At 39.3% G+C, this 27,927-nt stretch overlaps 1 protein-coding gene across 1 annotated transcript; it reads left to right on the top strand.

Annotated features, from left to right (window-relative positions):
• Positions 1-26: 26 nt before the first annotated feature.
• SPIC (Spi-C transcription factor) lies at positions 27-27,927 on the top strand (the record flags this gene model as incomplete). Its single annotated transcript, XM_082499671.1, has 6 exons — positions 27-68; positions 2,802-2,973; positions 21,418-21,567; positions 23,234-23,346; positions 24,291-24,403; positions 27,504-27,927. The coding sequence occupies 6 exons, from the start codon at positions 27-29 to the stop codon at positions 27,925-27,927; spliced, it is 1,014 nt and encodes a 337-aa protein (XP_082355797.1).

Genomic DNA, 27,927 nt, shown 5'->3' with positions numbered 1-27,927 from the left:
AACTTCCAGATGATGAATATGCAACAATGCGGGAGATGATGGCTGCAGGAGACAGCAAGCTGCAATTGGTAACGGCTGCATAATGACCTTTGTCCCTTCCTGTCTATCCTGTCCCACCTATGTATTACTCTTGCTTTGACCTAAAGGCACTGCTCCCAGCGTATGAGCGAAAGGACATATTGGATCTGGTGTTCTCACAGAATTATCCCATTATCCCTAGATCTCATTCCTGACTGGTAATGATTCAGAAGCCATCACTATCTGTAGGAAGATAGGATAATTTCTGCCTTCTCATCTAAACCTACACTGAATTTCAGCTGCCATTTCATCATCCAGTGTACTATAGGGTCTTTCAGCAATTCCTCCTAGTTTTCCATAATCACTGTTTTCCTGAATAATGTAGCATTCTCAGCGAATCCTACTGCCTTGTCCTCTTTTCTTGATGATTTATGAGTATGTTGACTAGCGCAGGGCTGAGGAGGCCTGCACTGTGGGACTGCCCTCTGCTGGGAAGAGCTTTTGGAAATCTAAGTCAACCGTACAACCTCTTCTGACCCTTGCCTACATACTTGTTCGTGTCCTCAAATAGTTCCAATGTGTTTCTGAGGTATAAATTTAAAAAGGCCTTGCAAGCTGTTCCTTAGTATTTTCTATTTCCAACACCTTCTGTTCCAAATTGTAGGTTTCGGTGATTTGGCTTCCTGCTCTTCAACTCTCTGAATCCCTCCTGTGATCCAGGTGCCACTTTTGCTACTTTAAGGACCTCTCGTGGCTGTGCATTTCTGCGTGAGAGATCACACACCACAAATAGTAATTGATAAAATTACAGAACAATTGAGGTTGGAAGGGGCCACAGGAGGTCGTTTGGTCCAAACCCAAATTCAGCTATTTCATCCCTGGGTTGTTCAGAACAGGGACGGAAGCCTCTTAATTTTGGTGTGTTGTCTAACATTTTCAAATTGTTGGATAACTATGTACACTGCCACATCAGTCTGAGACATCTTGACTGAACCAAGACTCAAGGAACCTTTAGAGTAAAAAGCATTGCAGCCAGCACTGCTGACAACTCCCATTCCCCCCAGTAGGCCTCCATTTACTTTTTTCTGTCCAGTGCCCTAAATCCATCTTAGCTAACTGGCTCCCAACCTTTTACATCCTAAAGACCTGTCCCAGCACCTCTGTGCAGTCTAGGTAGCTGTTTCAACTGCATCTCAACTACTTCCTTTCCTCACGCACCTGAAAAAAAACACTCATTTAGCAGAAATACAGCATTTTTTTCACCGTAAAATTTGTATGAATGGCTATGGCAATGCAGATGTCAAAAATATAGATGGAGAAGTACAAAGGAGAGCTGTGTAAGGTCGGGGTTGGAGGAGTGTTTGCAGGTAACTTTACACCATTGCAATTCATTCCGATGTGCTGGTGTGCGTATCACAAGGAAGTTCACATTGCTGTTCCTGCTAGAATGAGTTTTTCGAGGCTCTGGAGCAGAGCTATCATTTTATCTCTTTTCACAAGAACAAATGTAAAACTAGGAAAACAGCCAATGATTGATGCAGAGAGAAGATTTGCAGAACTGCCTTTGAATTTAAGTACCTTCCCATCCCTGAACACATACTTGAAGTAAATCATAGCTTATTCCCTCTCACACAAGTTTCTTGTACTTTATTTTGTGGCATGTTCCTCAGGAAGAAAAAAAAGTACCTCTTTGATTTGATAGAACTTCCCCACCTATGAATTATATATAAGCAAAATTGTATTTTCTCCTTCTTCAGAAGAATTTTCTGCTAATGGAAAAGTCAGTTTTCATTTGTAAAATTAAGTAGCTCTAGTGTAAGAAAGGGTTACATGAGACCTCAAGGGCACGTAAGGCAAGGGGCTCCTCTTCATCGCTCAAATACCTTAATTAAAGGTAAGGCTGGAACTGTTTTCTTAAATGCTGTTGTAGCATAATTGTGTATGAGCTATTCTACCTTCAGTTTATGACTGCTTTGTGCATTGGCCCTGTAACAAGCTCCCTTTAAGCAGTTCCTATGGTTTCTGGGCAGCTGCTGAACTCAGAGCACATGTTTTTTTAATAATTGTGGGACTTCAGGTACTGCAGTTTCAGTGAGCCATCTTCGCTAACATCTGATGTATTCTGCTATGAAAACTTTACTTTAGAATTTTTCAGGTGTCAATCATCAGATTAATATCTTTCCGGTTAGGAATAGTTGATGAATAATTGTGTTAATTTGAATTGTGACCTCATTTCATAATCTTGCGTGCATCAATCTTTAAAACGTAGTAATTTAACGATTTTCCCATGAATTTTTGTAAACATCTTTAGAATAGCCATTATCACAATACTGCATGGTGTCCCCACTTCCCACCCTATCCACCCATTTTAGCCCTTCTCCCAGCAAGCACAGTGAAACTCCTAGCTTTGTGTTGCTTCTTCTGGAAGAGGAACGCAAGGCAAACAGGCAGAACAAGACAGATTTTAGACATGATTGTGAGCTAGAATGTTCTCTGGTGAAACATCACCTTCTGGTTGGTATAGCTGCATTGCTGACTGTCAGCTGTTCAGAAGCCTACAAGTGCAATATGTTTGCTTGCCAATGTTTTTAATTGCCTCTCAACCTGCATGTAAACACACGTTTGGAGGGCTGATCTTTTTCCCAGTGATGGTCTGACAGCATGGTTGCTTTTAAACACTTGGCTAAACCTTCAGTAATTTTGTCTGCAACTGGTCTGTTTATACTGGCTTGTATGTCCTATGTATTATTTCTATGTACTACTCCAATTTTTCAACTTACAAGTTGTATTTCCGAAATCTGGATGAATTGGCAACCTCTCTGCATACCAAGCTTACAGCCCTGATCCCAAGAGTTTCCCAGTGGCACACTAAACTAAATATCGACCAGCCAACAGATGACACATGTGCCCACAACCGGAAAGCAAGGAACTGGGAACTTGGTTCTGGTGCAGTACGTGAGTAGCACCAGACTGTGGGGCTGTTGGCTGTCCCAGAGATCTTGCAGCCTCTGCAAAGAGCAGGATAAATCCTCATTTTCTATTGTTACCTCAGGGCTGAGCTTATTGTCAGATACTAATAGTATCGTCTGGACAGGATATAGGACAAAGTGTCTATTTGATAAGAATAGGCCAGCCTAACATGCAAGAATTTGTATTATGTGCAGTTCGCTTGGTTGAAAAATATGTTTCAAGTGGCCTTGCTTGTGAAAAGAAAAATAATAATCTGGGGCTGATAACTCACAGTATAGTTAGTGACGGTGTCGTCCGAAAAGCGGATTCGTGCCTGGCGTGCAATGAACCAATCTCACATGCTCAGGAGAGATATTGTAATTATTCGGGCCCGGATGCTCAGTGGATTTTCCACAAATCAAGCACACCCCATGCCGGTTTTCTTGCTACATTTTTACACAAAAGTTACGAGGTAGTACACTCCCAGTTACAATGATTGGTTAGTAATTTACATACGATTATAATATATGCTATGTCACTCTTTTAATCATCACTCATGCACGGGGGAAGGGTCTTCACCTGGGCAAGGGTCTTCTTGACCTGTGGCTGTGTTTTTTAGTATTATAATGAAGGCAGTTTACTTCAGGATAGCTTAAAAGTAAGTTCTGTTGCCAAGTTGTCCAACTGGATTCTCCTCTTGCCAGGTTATCATATAATTCATCCTATATACAATCAATCCCAGATGTTAAGGTCCAGAGAATAGGGACTTCGAACAACACAGCGTTCTGTTCATTGCTAGTTAATTACGGCTGACATTGGCAATACTAACATAAGCTAACTTCTTAGGTCAGGATGCCCTACATCAATGGTGTTACTTTTATAGGCATACCTCTAGTTTTGTTCTGTTGAAGTTTTAGTTACTTGGTACGGGTGCAAATGTCTGTTGACATGTGGTGCGAGCCACAGGCTTTTGTTCTTCCCAGCTTAATACCCTCAAAAAGGTGTTGTATTCACACAGAATACAATTTCCTTAATTCGGTATTTCAAGAGGTTCAGCACTTGCTAGAAGAGCAATGCAGAGCCCTGTCAGCTCACATGTAGACATGCCCCTAAAACTTGTTTGTGTGCTGGAACTAAGCCCCTGAAGCACATCTCTGTTCCAAGACTTCTTTAACAGGGTTAACGACTCCTTTAACACGGCAATGATCCTCATACGAGCAGTAAGTGAGCCATATCCTGAGCAGCAGTATTTTCATTCACCTGTGGAGAAGCTGTGTGAATGGTAGTATGTACGTTGGCTACAACTATACGGGATGTCCTTAAGGGATGGCTCTGCATGGCTTTGTCCAAATTTCTTGTCATGACCATTTTTATACCTATGAAAATATCTTAGCCCACAAAGTCACTGCTTTAAAGGACAGGGAAGGCATTGCTACTATGATGGGGGAAAAAAATCCATTTCAGCTAAGTTTTTGCGTTCCTGTTTCTCTTCGCTTAGAATAGAAATTCTAGGTGAAACTTGTGCAAAGCACGTGTGTGGACAAAGTGTTGGAACCAACTGAAACAAAAAAAGTTCAGTGAAAAGTGCAAATAGAGAGGGCCAAAGTCTAGAAGCCTTTTGTCGTCTCACAATAGTTTTGCCGCCGTTTGTCACTACATTATCCAGCAATAATGTCCACTGTCCTAATATACTGAATCTGAATATGCTTGTTAATTCCTCCTTTAAGCCTTCCACTTTCTGATGGGAGTGACCTCCCTCTTGACAGCTAGTGAATAGCAATTCTATTTTCTTTAAGGAATGAGTTGCCACCGAACCACACGTATCTATGTAGCACAAATATTTGCTTACCGTGCATGCATTTAAATTAGCAGTTCCAACAGTTCAAAGAGTTCTTTTAAAGCTCAGTATTTTTTCATAGTTTCTTTCGATTAAAAAAAAGTCATTTGGCAGGAACCAGAACAGTTATTGAACCCTATGTCATTTTTTATTTTGCACTGCAGTCAGCAACGATGCAGAAGTCAGCCTCATCATATGGTATTTCATCCTGTGTTAGACAAAATATGAAGTTCCACTGATAAGGACTTACCTCTGATCAGTCTCCACCAGCAGCATGAAAAGATGTGTTTATGAGAGCATGTAATTGCTGTGAATGAAAAAGTTTATGTCTGCACATGCTAGTTCAAAAAAAAAAACATTGCTATTTTGGGGATAGATGATGGGTATTTTTATAATGTCAAATTGATTTGGAACATGGAAGAGAAAGGGCCAATTAGATCGTCAACTCTAGTCCCTCACAATCACAAGCTACTCATTTTTTAGGTATCCAGTTCAGAAAAGTCCACCATATAATCAACAGACACCCTGAGCCCCAGAAACCTCTTTAACATTTTGTAACAAATTTAAGACCTGGAGCCTCTGAACGCATCAAGGGAAAAGCAGCAGCATTGTAGCCATAGGAGGAACCAATAGATTTCAAAAGGAATTGATATGTTTCTCAGGCATTCTGCCCAAAGCTGTCGAAGACAGCAGTCAACTGCTTATGGCAAACAGGCCAAGCAAATATTAAAAATCCCTAAAACTACCTGTGCAAGACATCAGAAACTTTTATTTCCCAGCTGTTAGACCCTACTTTCTGTTGAAGCTTTCTAGTTTCAGTGAAAACTTTCTGGAGTTTTTTGTGACATTTTCTTCTGTGAGTTCATTTACTGCTCTGTGTGTTCATCATCTGAATGCAGAATTGTTCACGTGGTGGGTCACACAGCACCTGGAATGTCACCGGGAAATGATTCAGAGATCAGTAGCAGCTACTTACGGTTACAGGATAAGCAAGGAGCAAAGGAGCTCATCAAAAGCAAGCAACATTCTGTGCTTTCAAACTCTTCTTGCAATAGTATACTGAGGTATATAACATATTCATACTGCCTTAAAACGCTATCTAGAATCCCAACTAAAACACCTGATTGATAAAGGGCGGCCTAAATTATACATAATATTTAAGCGTGTACAGTTTAACTGGAACTGAAGCAGTGAAATGGAAATGTATTCAGAGATATTCACCATATGCAGGACATTCTGCAGAAAAGCCCTTCCAGTAGGACCAAAGACCATATGCTGTATAACAGTTTACTACTGGTGCAGTAAAAAAGCATCATTACGGAGAAGTCTGCTGCTTCTTCTGTTCTTTGGTCAGATGAGCCACGAGAGAGGTCTTTTGGCCAGGTACCCATTGCAACTGGCAAGATGGGGTACCTAATCCGGATTATCTGTGCAAGGCAAATGTTCTACACTGACACAGAACAAGCACGTTTATCAGCTGAACTGCTGTGAGCCTTGTATTGCCTCTTGCCACACATCTCTGTCTGTATCAGTCTATTTGTTGGGCTATCTACCTATGTAGTACCTTATAATTTCTGTATAAAAATGCATTCTGTGTATTTTTTTTTTGCGTGATGATTGCTTTTACTTCTTCAAAAGAGTCTTAGAATAATTCTAGTATGTCTGCTGAAATGTAGGATGTGGAAATAATGGTTTTGTTCTGCGAGAATGGTGCTACTATATGTTAGCAAGTTTCAAGTTCTATTAAAAAAAGAGGAACTTATTTGTAATAAACATTTTGCTGAGTCACATAAGTCTTCTAAAAGTAGATTTATAATTGTTTCCTAGCATTCTCTTGGGATTTCCATACTTGCAACAGAGATTATTTTAATCAAAGTTGATGACATTTTTTTTCAGCTTATTTTCCTTTCATTTGGTACCTTTCCGTTCCCAGGCTATGACTGGTCTATGTCTTTTTCACAAGCAAATATTTTTTCATCACTCTTTTTACTCTTTGTATTTATTATCACTGATGCTTAATATTTAATTATAGGCAAATAGTACTGAATAGGAGACAATCTGATTACTTTGAAATGATGCACAAAGGAAAACATAGCCACGTTCTTTTTCTGTTTAAAATTTTGCTTATTAAAAAAAGACCTGATGTCGATCTTTCCTCTTCAGCATATAAATGGAATATTTTTGCACTGCATATATCAAGATCTTCATGTCATGTTTGTGTTAGAAAACCATGGACAGCTAGAAAATGAAAGAAACCATGAAATGAGGACAGCAGATGTGCCAAAACTGTAGTTTCTTAGCCACGGGCACATCTCAAACTCTAACTGTATCCCATAACTAGCTGGAGTCCCATAACTAGCTGGAGTCTGTACTAAGACAGAGGCCGTTTAGTAATTCTAATTCCTCATGTGGTGCTTCTGAGGCTGACGTTGCTTGGAAACTTATTTGCAAGCTCAGCCCAGACACTTTCCCAAATGGAGCACTAGTAATATCGTTGTCATCTCTGACCTGTAAACACTCCCAGAGATTCCCCTTCCCACAACTTTCTGAAGTATGTGGTATGTGCTTTGTGCCTGTGATCCACCTGGGATTTTGTTAATTTGGTCATTTTTAAAATAGAGATGAACACCGAGAATCTCAGAATTGAAGGGAAGGAATTTTTAGCTAGTTACATTTTTGTTAATGTTGTTTTATATGAATACCTCTGTCTGAGTTAAAAGTCTTCAAAGCATTTTGGAAAAACTTTGTTACTCCTGTTAAATACTTACACACTTGCATCTTCTGGTAAGGCTCAAAAAGTCACTTTAAAAGTCCATCACCTTCTTAAAAAAGGAAGACGAGACTATATTCTAAAGTAAGAAACAAGTAATAATACAACTCTCTTTTCTGTGCATACAGTGAAAACTCCTTTAAAAGGATGTTATGATTACAAGTTAAGTAACCAAAAGTTAGTTACAACATGGCAAAATTAAGTTGACCGGTACAACTTTCATTTGCCCTCAATGTGTATGTGTGTTACGGTACTATTTTGACATAATCACCAGCTATTTCTGCTACAAGATCTTTCCTTCATTCAGTGCAGGTATGGGATAGTGCTCTTTTAGTGACTAATTAGCCAGCGGGATTTCATTACTGATTGCATCCCCAAGCCTTCTTTACTACACAGTCAGATGTTGCTTTCAAGGGACAATTGCTGAGCTCTTTATAGACTTTTTTGCGCATCCCCCATTACAGCATATGAATGCTATGTAAGCATTAAGACATTTATATTCGTAAGAGCTTTGTGATGTGAAGATAATTTTATTATCCCTGCTTTACAGATGAAGGCACAAAGAGATTAAATTAGAGAATACCCACTGATCTTGTCTATTTGAGATACGATACCTAAGAACTCATGTTTTAGGGAGTTTAGCGTTTGTGGGTAGTTGTTTGTGGGCTCAGGCCAGCGCTCAGTGACTACACTTGCAGCTGGTGCTGCTCAGCATTTCTGCAAATCTGGTACTGGGGTCTTAAGTCAGAAATCCCAATAATGAGGAACATACAATAAGTGACCACCTGTGAAAGTTTGTTCAAAGGGACTTGCCTAGCATCATTTGGGAACTCTGTGGTAGAGACAGGGTCAGAACCCACTTCTCCAGGGTAGCGTTCAGCTGCTTTAATTTTGAGAGCATCCTCTCTCTTCCTTATTTACTAGACAATTTATAACTTCTGCAACAGATGCAGCAGGGTTTCTTCAAATGACGGTTTCAGGTACTGAATGGTCCCAGTTCACCTTTAGAGCAAGATTTATTCCATGCTCAGAAAAAAAGTAGTTGTTATAACTCCCTGACATGGGATGGAATAAAGCTTGATCTTAGACTGTGCATATGAAATACATAATGTTCTGTTGTGCTTACTTTAACTGAGTAGGCTCTATATTCCCTGAATCTAAAAGTTGTTCAAGCATCCAACATATATTTTGCACAGACGATGTTAAGAGCTTGGCTTAAAATGGGAAAAGTATGGCAGACAAACATGAAAAATACCATTCAATTTGAAGAATATTGTAGAATGTTTCTCATTTTCCCTTGTTGCATCATGGTAACAACGTAACTTGCAAGCTGCCTTCTCTGGAATCCTATTTATATTTGTTTCTGTAAAGTGTCTGACATCTTTTGGGGGAGCTATTAAAATACAAAGCATTACTTCTTACCATGCAGTAATCAGGAGCTCAACTTGTCCGGGCATGTTAAGCATATACGTAGTTTTAAGTTAAAATGTGCTTCTGATTAGACATGAGTTTAAGACCACATCTGAATGTTTTCTAGAACTGGGTCCCTAGCTCTGAAGGTGTTTGGACTGATCTTTAAAGGAGTAGCTTTAAATTAAACCTCTCATATCTTTATTCTAAATTCTTGTATACGACTGAATTAAGCAGTTAACTGGCCAACAGCTTAGTAACAATTTCATAAAACAGGCAACCAGAAGCCTTAGCTTATAATCCCATGATTCCTTTTCTCAATGAACTTCGTGGGTTTTTTTCATGTTTCTTTTATACCTACCTTTGTCGGATACATCCTAGAAAACTTGAGTGAGCTAGACTCGCTGAGGTCATGTTGTAGGTGTGGGCTGGGGGAATTCCATGGAAGACATTTACAGGACATACGTGAGGCTAAGGTGTGGCGCAGCTGTCAGGTCTCTTGCTTCTGTGTTGAATTCAATGATCGTTCAAAACGAGGGCACCGAGCCTGCTTCTGCTGCAGGTCTCTCTTAAAGGAATTAGATTTTAATGTGTTTATTTGATTCTGTGGGCTTCTGTGGCCGATGAGTGGAAGTGGGAATGATAACGTGGCCAAAAAAAAATTCCCGTTTTTTTATCTTAACTAATAACTTTTCTCCTTATATTTCACTTTTCTAGCCATTTACCCAATGGAATGGAGGAAAAAACCCTCACAGACAAGTTAGTCGTTAGACTTTACCGTTTCTTTTACCTCAAAAAGAAATTGAAGAGTGTGGCAATATAGAAGCCATATCAAAAAGACAGTTTCATTTGAAATTTAAAACCAAAAACCACTCAGCTTTAAAAAATTCTCTTTCAAAAAAGATTCCAAGTCAAGAAACAATTGTACTGACTTGCCTCCTACCCTACCATCAAGATACAGGATTTCTTTAGCACCAGGTTGTAAAAATCCCCAAAGTCTAAGTGCTTCTTCAGCACTTCCCTGGTAATATAGGAAGCATGTATTTGCTGGTCATAGCATTTTATGCCCGCATAACTGTTTGTCTCATCAAAGCATAAAACCCCATTACTTTGGACAGCTGTTTTTCAGTCACCTTCAGAGTATAGTAGCGAGAGGAATTCTATTTTTAAAGAATTTCCTTTACCACTCTGCAGTTCCTTAAAATGTATTTCTGTTATCTAGAACTCTGGCAGAAATCTGACCTTATTCCGCTCCTTCAATACAGGCAGAATGCGCTGAGTTTTTTTGTAATACGACAATTATAACACCAAGAATGGATTTAAATAGTTTTTGTATTTTAACTACCTTTATTCAGAGCATTTGACTGTAAGGTCAGACATGTTTCATGTCTCAACTGAACTAGGTCAACTGGTTACCTCTCACAACTATTTATTACTATCTTCCTCCCAACCATACATCTTCCATCATTTCAGGTGACATCTTTTCAAGTCTCTACTACTCTGCTTTGTCTCTCTCAGCCCTGTGTAGGAAATATCTGCCCAACTGCTTGGTGGGACTTAATGTCTGTCACTGAAAACGGACATTTTGTGACAGGCTCAAACTGATGTGCTTTTGGTGGTTTGCACGCTTAAACCTCTTCTTAACTTTGTGGTACCAATCATGCATTGTGGTAATTACTTGCATGGGAATCATGTCAAAATGTGATCCCACATTTTGCCTTGATAGAAAAAGTAGGAACTTATTCACGGTGGAATGTATCTGCCTGGGAAGGGCAGTTGGCCTTCCTGTTGCACATTGCAGAATTTGGGCCAGCATGTCAGGATACCCTATTTATAGTTACTTAAGACAAAAGTACCTGCAGCAGAAGTAGCTGGAGGAAAATGCCTATGGAACGTTTCATCTTTCGGTTGAAAGCCCAAACTCATTTCTCTTTTCAGTTTTCAGGACGTTAATGCTACTGTACAGTTTACTTTTCTAGTTCTTGACCTGCTGATGAATTGCACAATTTCCATGGAAGAGTGGTGGAGAAAAACTCATATTTGCGTTAAAAACATTTTCCTCCCATTTTAAATGGAAATTTATTTCTTTTGTGGTGTCTCCATACTATTTCTGCCTATTTTGAAGTTATAAATGAAATGCATACACTTTGTAGGCCTTATACTAGTATCCTCTAGAGTGTTGAATTTCACTTAAGGTAAAGGTCAGCTTGTATTCTTATAATGAAAAAAAAACCCTTGTACCCTTATAATGAATAAAACTGGCATTTTCATTAACATGACATTAATTATTTCTGTTCCCTAGCTCAACCGATAGACTGGCCCTATGAATTTCTTCCACTGCTTTCTGTTATAGGCATATTTTTCCATTGCTGGTAATTTACAGAGGATTTAAAAGTAATTTAGAGCTTGCTTCACAATAAGTGTTGATTTTTCTTCTTTTTCAACAACTACAGATGTGGTCCTTCAAGAGATGCTTATGTGGTCTGTCTGCCTGAACTTGGTATGTATCTTGTCTTTGAAATGTTAGGATTACAAGACATTTATACTGTTTGCTTTTATATAAGTCTGCTATAGGTCTTTTGATTGCTTTTTTTTTCATCTGCTATAGCATTTCTAAGACCACCTTCTCCTTTTTCTTTAAATACCTGTCCTTTTTTTTTTCCAATTACGTCTGTTTTGTGATAACTGTCATCATTGTATCCAAAACCTTGGTGCAGATCCTTCAAAATCAATCTATTCTGAAACTTGATAATAGCTATCAGTGATTATTCTGCTTTTTTTCATATGAATGTTAGAATAAGAGATTCATGGAAGCAAGGAGGTCTGTGTGCAACTGACTGCTGGAAACTGGGTCTCCATGCTTCTTCTGTTTTGATGCGCTTCCTTAGGCATCCAGCGTGAGCAACAATCAGAGACAGGATACCGAGCTGGGTGGACTTTTGGTCGGAGTCATTATAGCCATTCTTGTCTTCTTAAGCCTTGTTCTTAAATGCTGCCTCCCCCCATCTCACAGCTAAAGTGGAACACATTTTGCATTTCCTACATGCTCTGTTTTTTTAACTACAAAATAAGTCCCACCAACAGTCCCAAATTCTTGCACTGCAGCCAGCAACTATGACATGCTTTTATCGGTTTTCTTAGGAGGCATGTATATATTCTGAGAATATTTCCTTTTCTGAAATAGCCACCCCCTCAGATTTGTTTCTAGACTCTACCTGGAAGAATTATCATCAGTAGTTCTGCCTTCTTACCCGAACTGAGCTAAAAAGCACTGTTCTGCTGTTGCCTCACTCCATAAGCATTTAATTTCATCAACACGTCTCCAGGAGCCTTTCAAGTTTCCTCGATGATTAGAGATCTAAATGTAACACCAAAACACTGCAATGGTCACCATGTGCAGACATCCTGGCATTCCCCAGAGATTTATAGCTTAAGGAATTAAATTATATGTCCATATTTAATAGCCTTGAGTAGATTTTCATCTAATTTCTTTTTGAAAAGGTGTTATTGATTAGTTTCTGCAGCATCCTGTTGATAACTAGTATCTTCCGTAAATTAAACATTTGTTGTGTGAAGTACAGTATCTTTTGCTGGTTGTGTACTTACCTCCTGTCGTGTCCTTTAGTGTCCCTTCTAATACAAGGACTGTATTAGAACTATAATATATCTTTTTTCATATTCACTAAGTTAATACTGATTATATAGATTTCCGCCATTCCTCCCCTATTTTTTTCCAGGTTGAAGAAGCAATGCTGCTTTTAGGAATGTCTGGAAATGGCCCAGTCTGACCAAATCTGTGCCTTCCTTCTTCCTAATGCTGCCCAGGATCCATCCAGATGCTGCACTTTTTCTTGTCTGAGGTCCCCTGCATGGTCCAAGTTGGTAGCTGTTAATTTCTGATGTTAATGATAATAATGTCTAATGCTAATGAACAAGCCTTTCACCTAATGTGATTTCAGACAGTTTGTTTTAACATGTGGGTGAGAGCTGCCTATTTTTAGCATTGTGAGAATGCTTGCTATGTCTTTTCAATGGTTAACGGAGATTCAAACTTAGATGTCCCCCCAAGGAACAGCTGCAAGGTGAACAAGTGCCGTAACCTGGATTTAACATACAGGTCTACTGTTCAGGGCATTCTCCTGAATGGTGGAGAACGTAAAGTTAAACTCTTGAACCCAAACCCACATCACTACTGTCCGGGGCAGTAGTGTGATCAGTGCTGTAGCTGTTGATTCAATTTTGAGGTACAAAACTGCCTCCAAAAGCTTCAGAAAGAGCCTAAGGGGAAAAACATATTGCATTTCAGAGACAAGGCACCAAAACCATATGTGTTTCAGTACCTTAATTGTAAAATCTGCTTTTTATTCACCTGGCCATAAGTCTACGCAGTGGAAAGGCAGAGTTTCTAAGTTGTAGTATGGTTGCAGATGCTACAATAGCTGTTGTATGCCTGTCTCTTCAGCTCTTCCAAAATAGGCACCATTTCTTCCATTCTTTGGAGTTCAAAAGTCTCTGTCACCTAGTCTTAACATTTGTCAAATCTCAGCTTTATGATTTAATGGGAATGGGGCTGGAACGGGGTATTGAATTAATCCCAAATGGTCTAAATGCAAATTGAATCTGAAGGCGTTTCTTCCACAAATAGCTGTTACCTGGAAAAATCGTTAGTCCTTATTTGGCTTCCCCAGTTTCACCATTAAGAGGGTTATTAAAATATTGTGTTCTTCTTTCTATGGGCTTTCTCTTTGAGTAAAAGACTTCCATCTTTACCCTTTATCAGGTTTACCTACTAATGACAGTCTTTCCTTTACCCATTGCTGTTGTTATAAAACACTCTTATATTATTCCTGTCCTGCTCTGATGGTTTTCCACTGAAGTATTATTGGCTTGTAGGTGTTTTAAGTATCCCAATATTTAAGGGAGTACTCATTATACCTGTACATTAATCAAAGTAAGTATTTCATATTTCACTTTAAAATATTATTCTAGTGAGGGTTGGTTGGTCGTTTTGTTTTCCCAATGCTCTTTTTGTTATTAGTTCCTTGTGCTTCTGTTGTGGTTTCTGGTTTTCTATCTTTACGGGGCTTCCCAGCAGAAAGTCACTTCCTTTGGTTATATGGGGCCAAAGAAGAACCTTCCTGAGAAGCCCTGCTGACACGGACAACTGGACCAATATAGTGGGTCTAGTTGTAAAGTGGAGGCTTTAGATGTGGGTTTTCCATTGAAGAGCTGATCTGCCCACTCATGCATCTTCAGCCTTCGTGCTGCATTTCTCTTTTTAGGCCCCAGAAGAGGTAATTCAATGTTTAGACCTAACCTCTGCAATGATTTATCCAAATGCCTAATTTTATAACTGCAATTATTTGATGGTTCTAGGTGGAATATGTTACAGATGTAAAATTAACCAAGTAAATATATCTTTTAAGAGTGGATCATAAGTTCTTAAAGCAGAAAAACATTAAGATTCAAACGTTTCAGTCGTTCCATTTATATCATTTACATTAAGGTAATCATATGTAATACTGAAATAGTCTAAAAGTAGAAAGTATGTTCTTAAGAAATAGCAAGACATTTCTTCTTTGAACCTAAAAAGTCCAGATAATTATTAACTCTAAAAAGATCAAAGCATTTTAAAAGCAAAGTATTTTAAAGCAATATTAAAATTAAAAACATGATTCTGAGGTGGAAATCCCAATGTGATATGCAAAAATTTCATATTCAAAGGTAAGGAAATGAGTGTGATTGAGATAATCTCTCATTTTAAGCTTAAAATTCAATTTGTAAAATATTTTCAATATCTTTTTTCTTCCTTAAGAAGAGAAAAATCTTCATACATAAGAGGTACTTGGAGGTAATGGTTGGACAAAGCTCTTTTAAAAAATGGTCCTCTGTAAGTATCTATAAAGAGCTCTTACAAGGATTAAAATGCAAAAATGCCACTCTTTCTGGTTAACCAACTGTAATGCTTTATAAGGTAGCCAAAGAATTAAAACAAATCGGGAAGTCAGGGAAGAACGCGCAACATTAGTGCTGGCACAGCAAGTTTCTCCTTACTGTACTGAAAATGATATTATTGTCAACTGTGAGCCAGAACCTTTGTTTGTACAAATCATCAGCAATCCTTTGGCTTTGGTGGCTCTATATCAATTTCTGCCAGCTAGGGAACCGATACTGCATCTCCGCCAATTACAAAAGAAGTCTATATTTTGAATTGCGGAGAGTTTGCCATTTGTGGAATGATTTGTAAGGCAACTGAAGAGTTTAAACTTATGATATATCCTTATCTTCTGGTATTTGAATAAATTATAGTGTTTATTGAAATGCATAGACTAAATTATCCTAACACAAATGAAATCGTTAGACCCAGTTTCATCATCTCATTTGCTTATATGATATAATGCCATAATTGTGTTTTTGTTTTTTATGTTCCCTTTCAGGTTTTTTTCTGTATGTATTCTACACTAAATTATCTGACCGAAATCATGGTACAATACACAATAGTTCTTTGGCTGGTATGAAGCCACATTTGTGTTTGTTTGTTGGGGGTTTTTGTTCTGTGGGTTTTTTTTGTGTTCTTTTTTTTTTAAGGATAGTTTTCAGTGTATTCCAGGGCTGGGAATGTGAATTCAAGCATTCTCTGAGCCCGCTAATTTGAAGTTCAGATTGCAGACTGATTCACTGCAAAACACGCCCGGATTGTCACTGCACTCTACACGTAGAAGAAAAGAGCTCTCCATGTGTTGATCCTTCTTCTTGCTCTGCAGAGGAAAGGCTGCATCCTTGCTGCAAGAAACTTCCCGCTTTATTTTGAACCTTGAATGGAGTGGACCAGAACCAGCACAATGCCAGAGATTTGAAAGTTCGCTGGTCAACATGGTTAGACTCAGGAGGTGAGCACAGGCATGTCATCTCTCAACCCTTGCACTTTCAGGGAGACAGCATCTGTGGTTGTGTAGTAATTGTGAACCTACACCCATGAGGACTCATGACAAAGGTTATTAGAGAGCTGCATGGCCAGAAGAGCAGTGGCAAAGGGATCTGCCAAGGGCCAGAACAAGTATGTAAGCATAGAAGCTCTCTCTGGCTGTCACATTCACCAATTTCTGATTTCTGGAGATCTTTGAGTCGGTAGGCAGTCTGTTCTGTATGGCCACATGACTCCCCAGAACAGAATAATTTCTACAACCAGTTTTGTTTTGTTTTGTTTTGTTTTGTTTTGTTTTGTTTTCCTGTGAAGTGCCTTCTATCATGACTGGTCTATCTGTGTTATTTGGGCTGTTAGAAATTGCCTGACCTTCAAAAAAATTCTGAGAAAGCTACAAATGCCTGGTGAGAAAACATGCCATTTCAAGTTTTATGTTCCTTTAGGAAAGGAGAGGCTGTTTTTTATTCTACGTTTGAACAATGCCTCATGTGAGAGTTTTATGCTTTCTCGAGCCCTCTGTCAAGCGCTATAATACACTATTCAGTTCTGTCTTTTATTCAAAGAGAGGTGAAAATGCTTCTTCTGTACCATTACCATAAACTAGCTTTAAGTGCCAAGCAAGGATGAAGGAAAGTTCTGAAAGTTAAAATATCATTCTGTTGTTGGAATTTTATTTTTAAAACGTGGAGGAAGGAGAAGAGCTTGATGGTGTGGTTTCTAACTGATATTCAGTTTCTGATATCAGGCACATCAATTGTTTGAGACATTAAAATGTGAAAAGTAAGTTCCCTTTCTCAGACTTGTCTCTGGCATCCATCGTCCCATGCAATGCAAAAATCAGAGCAGGATTTCGTGTGTAATAACATTTCTTGGTAGAGGCCAACATGCTGCCTGCCTTGACTGTACTGTGACTTGATGAGGAGTGAGCAGTCAGCGTTAGCTGACACTCAGTCCTGAGCTCTACCTTACTCTGCCTCTTCCAAACTCTTACAGGTTTCCCAGGGAGGTAGCCTGAGCCTTCGCTCTGAGTTTGCGATGGGCCAACGATGTGATGTACAAGTGGGTTACAGAGTTTGGATCTATCCCGTTGAGACAGCGTTTGCTCTTGTTTTTATGCTGTGTGTTTGTGCTACGTATGGCACCTTCCCATTTCCTCTGAAAACAAACCTTTTGCTGGCCCACCTTATGGTGTAGCCTCTTATTTGAAATGAGAACATTCTCATCGAGCAATTTGATTTACGAAGATTGATCGTTTTAATGGTGTTAAAACCACTAGCTTTAATCTCTCAACCTTCACCGTCTTTTACTACTGGGGTGTGTTGGCCCTGGCCAGCAGCCACACACCCACACAGCTGCTCGCACACTTTGGGAATTTAACTTAATTTATTGCCGTAATATATTTAGCCGCTGATTTAGGTATTGGGAATCGAAGAAGACAAACATTAAAACATATTTCCTTCCCCTTTCCCAGGCTCAACTGCACTCCAGACACAGCTCCTCCCCTCTTGTTATCTCCCCCGGTTACTCTCAGGCCCTTCAGTGAGGCGATGGGTGGCACAGGGGACTGGGGTCAGGACGTAGCAGTTTGTCTCTGCCTCTCCTTGTTTCTCACCCTTTTCTTCCACCGCTGCTTCCTTCTTACTCATTTCCTCTGCCCAGTGTGGGGCCTCCATGGGCCACAGTCCCTTTGAGGGTGTGCCTACGCAGTCATGGAACACCTCCAACTCCTCTGACCTTGTTGTCCCTTCGTTACCTTCTTTCTCTCCTTGTCCCCTTGTTCCCTCCTTGTCCTCTCTGGTGTTCCCTCCCAGGTTTGTCTTCTCACCTTTAGCATTTTCTGCCCTTTCCTCAATATGTTTTCACAGAGGCGCTGCACATGTGGCTGATGGGCTCTGCTTGGGCACGTGGTGGGTCTGTTGCAGAACCAGACAGAATTGGCTGTGACCAGCACAGGACAGCCCTAACCACCTATCCAGGCCACCCCTGCAGTTTCATGGCCAGGATAAGCGAGGAGCACAGGAGGGCAAAACAGTAACTGCCCAGCTTCAGGTAGAGATGTAGGAGTAGGCAGGTGAGATGGCATCATCAGAGGGCCTATTAGCATCATTTATCGCTTATTGGAAGGAACCCAGGAAGCTTCTTGAAGCTCATTCATAATTTTAAATCCGATACGTACTTCAACTTCAGGAAAGAACTGAACCATGAAATCTATGCTTTTCCATGTTGCAAAGTTAACAGTATGTGGAAAGGAAGTTAATTGTGTCATTGTATTTTGGCATGAAAGCCAACACTGAGTCACATTTTGATGTTTTAGGAGCACAGTTGCTGGTTAATTTTCCTTTATAAGCCCAAGTCACTCCAGAGAAGTCCTACAAAATGGAACTTGTAGTTCAAAAAAACACATACATGTATTAATGTATTTCACTAAAAAAAAATACATTCTGAAACTTTGTGGTGCAAATTTTGAAAAGGCAGCTTGCATCCAAAACCAGCAGATAATGGTTGATGCTAACATTGGCTTCAAATTGCTTCCACTCAGCATTCATAGCCAGGCTAGTTCTTGACTATGGTTATTGGCTGAGGAAGTGTAGGTAAATATTGTAAGAGGTAATTACTGTTTTACAGCAGTTTCATGGCAAATGCTGAGAAAATCTTGTAAAATGTGCCTCTGAAAGACTTGGCTGCAAAGTGCTACGGCTCAAGATAGACTATGTCAGCAATAAGTTTTCTACTGAAAAGCCCAGAATCCTCATCCTGTAGGATGCAACATCATGTCTTATAGCTGCTCAGAAAGCATGTAGCAAATCAGGAACTACAGCTTGTCTGAATCTGTGCTGAATGCTTTAGTAAATGCTTTAGAGCGGGGCCTGGGCTACAAATGTGAACTTTGAAGCAGAGTTCTGAAATTCCCGCAAAAGTCTTATTTTGGGGTCTAGTTTGGCCTGCTTCTTACACTGAGCTAAGCAGGAGGTCCAGATAAAACCTCAAGGTCCACTGCAGTGTATATGGGACTGATGAGGGGGGTATGTTTGAGCCCTACACATACCATATCAGTGACAGATTTGTTAGGGTGTGCCATAGCCAAAAGGAATCTCTCCCGGTGCCTAGAATCTGTATGTCTTGGACAGTACTTAAAACATTTAATTTTATTTTATATCAGTATAAATCACCCTTTTTTTTTTTTTTTTGTGCAGAATGAAGGGCCATGCTAGCTGTGTACTATACCTTTACTCTCAAAAAAATCCCTAGCCAAAACACTTCCTTAAAATCAGCTATTTAATGCAGCCCCTTTGCCAGCCCATTGCTGTGGGAACTCAGTCTTTCATTTATTTATGAAACCAGACAGATTCTTGTGTTGCATGTGGAGTTGAAATTCTAGGTAAGTGTTCAGACTTTTTAAAAAAAAATTACTTAAAGCGTGACTTTTGCTTTTTTGGTAGGAATTCAGCTGTGTAAATGGTATGACCATTCAACAGTACCTTGCTGATACTTGTACCTTTTTAGGCTTTGAAAAGCATCAACAGTGAGTGCAGATGTTCTGTCAAGGTTACCAAGTATCAGTTTGGAGTTTGAGTTAGGCAAAAACAATTTAAGGAAGGTGAATTACTTAAAATTAGGGAAACACTATGTGAGGATCTTTACAAAGGAGATTAATGTCTTTAATTTCTGCAGCTCCGTACCCCAAGAATCTGTGGCCACCGTTGCAGCTAAAGGATTAATATGGCCCATTCTGGTTTTAGAATAAAATTAGATCAGTTTATGGAAATACTTGCTGCACTGAAGTCAAAGAGAAAAATCCTATTGACTTCAGTGAGGTCAATTTACTGCATCACCAGGATTTTACCATATATGCTTGGTCATCAAGATTTAAAAAATTTTTTACAAATTTTGACAGTACTTTATGACATACTTAAAAATTACTTAATTGTATCATAATTACCAGGTTAGACCATTCATGGTGAGTCTTGGATAAAATTATGTCATATTTATATTTATATTTATGTATCTTGTCTCTTCTTTGCATTTTAAAACATCACACAGACACCAATTTTGCACCTGCTGAAATCACTGAAAAAAAATTCCAGTATTTTCAGTAGATTATAATCAAACCTTCAATGAGTAAAGTACTGATGCATACATTATTATTGTTATTATTTTTACTATTATTATTATTTTTACAGTTTTGAAATAATAATGTAAATGAGAACAGGAAAAAAACTGCAAGGTAACAAAACCCGATCGTTATAATCTCTAACAAAGAAATCTGTAACAAATGAAAAAGAGGTGCTAAGGAATTGGTTCTAAGTAATGTTGTATGTGAAGTATACTCCATGCTAAACTGACTGAAAATGTGTGTATTTTCACTGTTTATTAAACAATCAAATTTGCTTCTGGAACTCACAATTAGTCTGAGAGTTTATGTATATTCATACACAGTCATATGCTAGTCTTTATTATGGAAATAACCTAAGTTTGTTTCAACTATGTCTGAAAACCAAAAGGACTTCAACACTTGCATTTGTTCAGGTCAGTAATTTTCTTTGGGGAATTAGTAGTTGTGCTAACTAAGACTGTCAGCAATAACACATTTTCACTTCATAATGTCTTTAAAAAATGTGTTTAGAATGATGTGGATAGTAATGTAAAAGCTACAGTACTAATGAAACTGGAAACTTTAGTAATGAAAAATAGTATGAATTAAAAAAAAACAAATACAATATTGCAATTATTTAATTTCATTAAAATACCACTTTCTAATCTTAAATCACTTTTATCTTTACTATTAAATACATTTTATTTCGTCACTGGAAATAATGTGGAGTTATTTCATTTTGTTGGTTTTATTTATACTGAGAGAATTATTGTTTATTTTGAAATACACAATTTTAAAATATTGTTTCTTTTAAACAGGGTTCAAGTTTTGATATCTAATAATGGTAAGTCTAGAATGCCTTTATTCTCTATCATTATTGAGCGCTTCAAATATGCTACAGCAAACTGTTAGGCAAACTCAGATTTGGGAGGATGATTTCAGTTTTTTAGAACAAGTTGTTCTAAAATGACAATAAACAGTTTTCTGGAAATCCACATTTGGTTTGCTATACTGGCATAGTTTAGCATTTTCTCTGCATAACTACTTCACAACTTGTGCATAATATTTTTTGTCATGTCAATGTTATTGAATGATAACTTTGGCTTCATAAATCACGCTACACAAGGGATACATACGTCTGTATTGCATACTATAAAACACTCCAACAGCAGCAACACCCTTTATGTAAACTTCTGCTGCAAAATAAGGAAATGACCTTGAAACATCTGCACGAGTGAGTAGTGTTACCCGTGTGAGTTGTCCCACTGACCTCAAAGAGACTTCTCAAAGGAGTGAGAACTTTCTCATAATAGTAAGTGATTATGGTAATGCCTCCGTGCCTGCAAAATACACGTTCCAGAAGGATGTATATTCTACATAATCACTGTATTTACTTGGGATTTTCCAACTGGCAGTGTTGAAAGAACCGGCCTGGTCTTTCCTGGCTCCTGACAGAAAATTGTTCTTGCAGAACTTTGCTGACCAAGACGTACTGGGCCAGGCTTTCGAAGATGCGCTAGAAGTACTGCAGCACCACTCTGACAGAGAAATGCCGTATTCACCAGGTTAAAAAGGCCATTATTCCGTTTAGTTCACCACTTTGTATTTTTACAGGAAAGTACATCTTGAAGCACATAGGTGGGAGAGTAATTTCCCGGGGGTGGATTAATGGACAGCAGAGGGCTATGTTGGGACGATGGAAAGCGGGAAGATTATTTGGAGGGTTTCCACCCCTCCGTTAGCACTGCCCAGCGTGGCGTGTGTCTTCCGTGTCACGGCACAGGGAAACTGTTGGACAGTCCCCCTCTACCTTCCCCTCCAGTACTAGCCTACGTGCATCAAGCTCAGATTTCCTATAATCAGAGGATATGTGATCATAGTGCAACAGCCGTTTTCCAGTTTTAATGTTTTAGTTGAAAAATGCCCTTCTGTTACGCTGTGAATAAACTCATATAACAATGAATTCCAGTGCAAAAACAAAGACCAATCCAAAATTCCACAGTTGAAATTAATTTCCATAATCACTTTTTCTTTTTTACATTAAAATATAAATTTTAAATATTTTTATGCATAAAGGATAGTTTGAGTCTGGATAATTAATAGAAAAGTGGGGTTTTTTTGAGTTCAAGACACTTCTACTTTACAAAACTTAAAATACAGGCAAGCTGTTGCAATTACAGGTGATTGTTCCAGTTCAAGCAAGGATTTGGCAATTAAATTATTGTAAAATTTTAAATTTGTATTTGGTGTTTTACATTGTAAATAGCAATGGCAGGAAAGGAAAATAGGAGGCTATATCACAAACCCTCTAAGTCCAGAACAAAATATCTACTGTCTTCTGTGTGGAATGCATTTCATACGAGGAAGTTTATTTACATATTATCTATTATATACTGAAAGGTAAATAAGACCAATTGGGTCATATCTACAGCTGTTAATAATTTTTTTTACTCCACTGCACTGGTAATTTACACACGCTGAAGGACCCACTACATATAATTTCTTGCAATGTTCTTGCCTGTATCTGTTGTTAGGGCCAATGGAAAGAGGTTTAAAACACTTGCAACTCAGTGTTTAGTACGTCCCACAGCTGCACCCACATTTCCACTTGCAACAGGTGTACCTTCCAAAATCTTCTTCTGACTACCTGCAGTGCGTAATTTATTCCAAGTGCCTCAATCCGGTGTTCTCCTCTGCTTCTTTTAAACATCCTAAGGTCTTGGGTTCCTTCTGTGTCGTTTTTTCAGCCACTGCAGATGCTCTGGTGCTCCTTCACAACTGGCAACTCTGACTCGCATTGTACTAACGGCCTGCAGAACTGCGTGGCATTCCCTTTTCCTTTCTAATACATGTATTACAGTAGTCTAGAATTATCCCATCCGTTATGTTTAGTGACATCTTCGGCCCTCCTTTTTCTATTAACCAAACTATTTTCATGATACTATGAAATATCTGACATTTTATCTTAACAAATACCGCTTTCCATTGTGAAGGCAAACAAAACCAGTGTAAGGGTATGATTAGCAGCAACAGTACAGATTATGTTGGGTAACCTGCTGATATGAAACGTCGGGGCTCCGGAGACTTTATTATCTTGAAGACAGCCACAGGATAAATGCTTTTGGACAGACCCAGCAGTATGTTAGGCTGTTTGTCTTTGGGTTGTTTGTTTTTTTTTTCCTTCTCTCCCTTTTATTCACTCAGTTTTTGCTCCATCCTCCTAATCCTCAGGTTATAAAAATTGCCTGACTGTGATCAACCATCACCACCACCTCCGAGCAAGTCCCAGCTACTCTGCAACACCATCTACAGAGGACCAAGGGTATAGCTGGAGAAATGTGGTTGTAAGTGAAATGATTACTAATAAGGAGTCAGGCATAGATGGAAAATCGGCTGCCCATTTTCTGTGATTTCTAAGACAAATCATTATGCTAACTCTAACAGAAATTCGGTCCGGCCAGGCACGATTCAGATGAATCTGCCTTGGGAAATATCTGCAAAACATGTTTAATAGTCTTTTTCTAGGATTCATCTTAGCTGTTTGCCTCTTGTGCTTCTCTGTGGTTCACCATGTAACATGACAACTAACAAACAAACCTGCTAGTACAGTAGGGAAAAAGGGCTTCTATTACCTGGGAACAGGCAGAGAACAACTTCCAGCCTCCACATAGCTTCTGCCGCTGTGAGAAAGTACCACACCTTTGATTTCTTCTCCAGCAGTTTGCTTTAAGAGTGCTGGAAAGACCAATGTTATCCGGACTCTGAGCTCAGCTTCAGCCTGCAGAGTCCATATTCATTCTTAAAAAAACTGGGAGTGTGGCCTCCAGGAGCAAAGGAAAATAAATATTTCAGGGGTGATAATTTCAGGGGAGATAATTTCAGGTAAATAGATTCCACAAAAGCCCATTTTCAACCAGCAAATTAGCAACAACGTGACACAGGAACCACCGCGTCTGTAGGGGCCACTGTTCCAGCACTAACTCTGGAAACAGAGTCCACTGTTCCTCCTCTGCTTCCAGCAGAAGGGTTGAAGGTCCAGAGTGAGGCAATTACTCTGTTTTCCCTCTTAATTTCTCCCCTGGTGGGCAGACCTGGCCACTGGCCATACATTGGGGCTGCTTGTTACCAGTACAGTACACTGCATGCCTTTGTGGCTGATAAAAGTCTTCCATGGGCGAGGTGATGAAAGGTTGCATTTTGAAGGCCTCAGGCAATTAATTACCATGAGTTTCTTTTTCCTCAGAGAATGTACTCTATTAGTAACTCTTCATTGTCTTAATTCTTGAAGAACAGTGCAGCGGATTTTTATGCTGATGAGACTGTCTACCATACGCTGCAGAACACTCCAGAAAGCCAAGTGATGCATGCTGCTGCTGGCCAGCCAAAAGCAGGGAAAGGTGTGTAGAAAGAGTGTATCTTGATATGTACATTATATTACTTTAAAAAATCTCAGCAAATCATGTTTTCTCTTTTTCCTAGTTTTTTACACTTTTAACAGGAAAAAAATAAGTTAACATCTAATAGTAACTAGTATACAACTGCTAGTGTTCAATTCCTATCTGCTAAATCTCATAAGGTAAGATAAATCTGTTCTCATCTTATTCGGTCCTCTTGTTTAGTACATGGAAAAACAAACCAGAGATGTGTTTTACTCCAAATCATCCAGGATGAAGTCTGATGCAGAGAAGTAAATCTAGCTACCAACACCACCTTTTTCTACTTTAATAACTTATTTTATTTCATATTGTCCAAGAAGGAGTGGTTTTCTTGAAGGTTTTTCACATACATTAATATTTTTGCACCTAATTTTGTGCCTGCCTTTGTTTACTTTTCAAATGACCTCTTAGCTTTTGTCACTTCCAGTGTGCATTTTTATAGCTATTTTTGTGCTTGAGTGGATATCTATTTTGCAAAAGATAGATCAGGTGGCATTGGTCAGTAAAGTATTTCATTTGTTTATTGCATTCATTCTTTGTTTTTTGTTTGGGACTCAGCATCCTTTCTGTGACTCCGCTAGATGAGATTTACACAGCTTCCACTCTGAGCTGTCAAACCTACTTTTTGACCATCGGGTCTTTTTGAGTAGCTTCCTGGTTTTGCTGCTTTTTGAAATCCCCTTCTCTCAACTTTAACCACATGGTGTCAGTTTTTGGTATTATCTCTTCCCATTGATGTTGAACACTGCGGTTTCTGTTGCTTAATAGCTACTACTACTACTACAAATTCCTTGGGATGATGGGAAAAGCAACCTGAGGGTTTATTTCGGGCAATGTGTAGGCTGGCCACAAGTTCAGAAAGCTGCAGTGACTTAGGTATTCTTCTGGAAAGCATCTTTGAGTTAGATTTCCTCTGAAACGAGTCTGGCTCATGCATGTCAAGACCATTTCATGATCTGAACTAAAGCTCTGTGAGTGGAGACAATTGAGTGAGGTACTTCAGCAGTGCATCTGAATTAGACACTCAGAGAGAATTAGGCTGCTCTGGGGCAATTCAGCTCAGAAATCTCATGCAGACACTCTGAAACACCTTCTGAAGGACCCTGCCTCCTTCCAGTGACCACATAAACCTGCAGACCTTAACCTTCTGGCTTAGACTGATGTTTAGGGCCTGGTAACAAACACCACTAGTTTATGCAATGAGGTGCAGTACAAAAGATCTGTGAACTAACCCCAGCTCAAACTGGTGAATCCACATTGTGTAGCACTTTGGGGATAACAGCTGAGCTCTGGAAACATAGCTGCATTGACACAGAAGACCACATAAGAGCACCTCCCCATCCCTGGAGGTGTTCAAGGCCAGGCTGTATGTGGCCTTGGGCAACCTGGTCTAGTGGGAGGTGTCCCTGCCTATGGCAGGGGGGTTGGAACTCGATGATCTTCAAGGTCCTTTCCAACCCAAACCATTCTATGATTCTATGATAAATAAGCCCTCTCAAAGCAAGACATCAGCTGGAGAAGATGTGGCTAGAAGTAAAAGCTTGGGCAGAAATGGCAGCTGAACTAAAAGGACAGACAGCATGAAATCAGATGTGGCTGCAGACATGGTTACACTATTGTTTCCAGCAGAGACTCAGCCTATAGTAGTCTGCGGATTTTTCCCTGATCTTATTTGTTCTACCATAGATTCATAGGTTTATAGGGTAATTCAGGTTGGAGGGGACCTAAGGAGGTCACCTACTAAGAAGTATTTACTGTGACCAGACAGTGTCCTTCACCGGTTTGCTTTTAAGCTTCTCATCTTGGTAATACTATTTGTATTTCTAGTAGAATGTGTACTTCTAGTCACAGGCCAATTTTTATTTAGATAATGAAACTTTATTAATTTTTTTGGAAAGTACCTCTGATTTCAGGCTCTTCTTCTTCCTAGTCTGACTGTCACTTCTCTCCTCTTTCCTTACCACCAGATGCAGAATTACTGTCATCCCTAACAGATGTCTTGGCTTGACCTCAGTGTTCCTTAGCAACTGTCACTTTTCCCCTGTTCCTATTTTAAAATAGCCACACAAGACAGGACTTTATGAACTTTAGGTGCAGCTGCTTGTTTCCAGTTTGGTTAAAGTGGAAGCCGTTCTTCTGCATACACTCTCCTTTCTGCAAAATGTTCCTCTTTGTCTCATAATCTTCAATCCTTCCTCCTTAACGGCAACTTCTTGGTCACCCTTGGCTTTGTGAAGGGAACTAGAAGTACTATAGAGGGAGGGATCCACAAGACCTAAGTGAAACTAAATAAGCCTCACTAGTAAACTTAAGTTTGAGAGCTGAGCCTGTGGGGAGAAGCACTGAGTTGACTGACAAATATTGCAGTACTGACCTCACTTTATTCTGCATGGGAGTACGAGTCGACACTTCTGCGCATTTTTAGAAAGCTACAGCGCACCAGAAGGTTTAGCTCCTTATTGACTAGATGAGGTTTATTGTTCAAAACTAGCTTGCTCTTCCTGCTCGCCCACTCACCCCTTCTTATATCAGAGATTACCTTGCATCCCCAAGACATTCCTGAAACAAACTTGAAAAAATTGAGTCATCTCAAAATCTTTGAGTTTTGATTAAGCAGGGAAAACCTTTATTCAAAAAGACTCAGATTGGCTGTCCAGACCCTCTTTTCTGCACTGTCTGAGGATGCAATTTCCTACAGGGGGTTCCTTGACCACGCACCTGCACAACATGTGTCTGAAGACTGCTGAAAGTGGCTTTTGAGACCTACCACACAGTGAAGTCACCAGATATTTGTCATGATCCCCAAATAACCGGCTCTTGAAACTCTAATGACCAAATCCCTTTCTGTCACCACATATCTGTACAGGTTTCAGAACTATCATCCCCTTTGCTGTTGCTGAACTTCCATTGAGTAGTTTATACTGATCTTTTAATTTGTGACAGGGTATTAGGTTTACCTATGCTTTTGCCTGTAAGATCCTTTCCGGGAAAAAGACAACTGCTCATCTTTTAAAACAAGTATGAGTTCTGTTCTGACTCTTTCTACTTTATTTCTTAATAGGTAGAAAAAAACTTCGACTGTTTGAGTACCTCCACGAGTCTCTCTATGATCCGGCTATGGCAAACTGCATCCAATGGGTGGATAAGCCAAACGGTGTCTTCCAGTTTGTCTCCAAAAACAAGGAGAAACTTGCAGAGCTCTGGGGAGAAAGAAAGGGAAACCGCAAGATCATGACATATCAGAAAATGGCCAGAGCACTGAGGAATTATGGAAGAACAGGTGAAATCATTAAAATTCGAAGGAAGCTGACGTACCAGTTCAGTGCTGTTGTTTTACAGAGACTTGCTCCGTCTTACTTCTTGGGAAAAGAAACAGTTTATCATCCGTACATTCAGTCCAATCAAGAATATCAGTGTGCAGATGACTGGATGAGTTACAATAATTACATGTATAACAATGGTTATGCGTTACAGCATGCTGACAGCTAG

Source organism: Vanellus vanellus (genome assembly GCF_965231255.1).
Source record: "Vanellus vanellus genome assembly, chromosome: 1".
Taxonomy (NCBI): Eukaryota; Metazoa; Chordata; class Aves; order Charadriiformes; family Charadriidae; genus Vanellus; species Vanellus vanellus.
The sequence above is the reverse complement of the archived record's forward strand: the minus strand, read 5'-3'. Positions and strand labels throughout refer to the sequence as shown.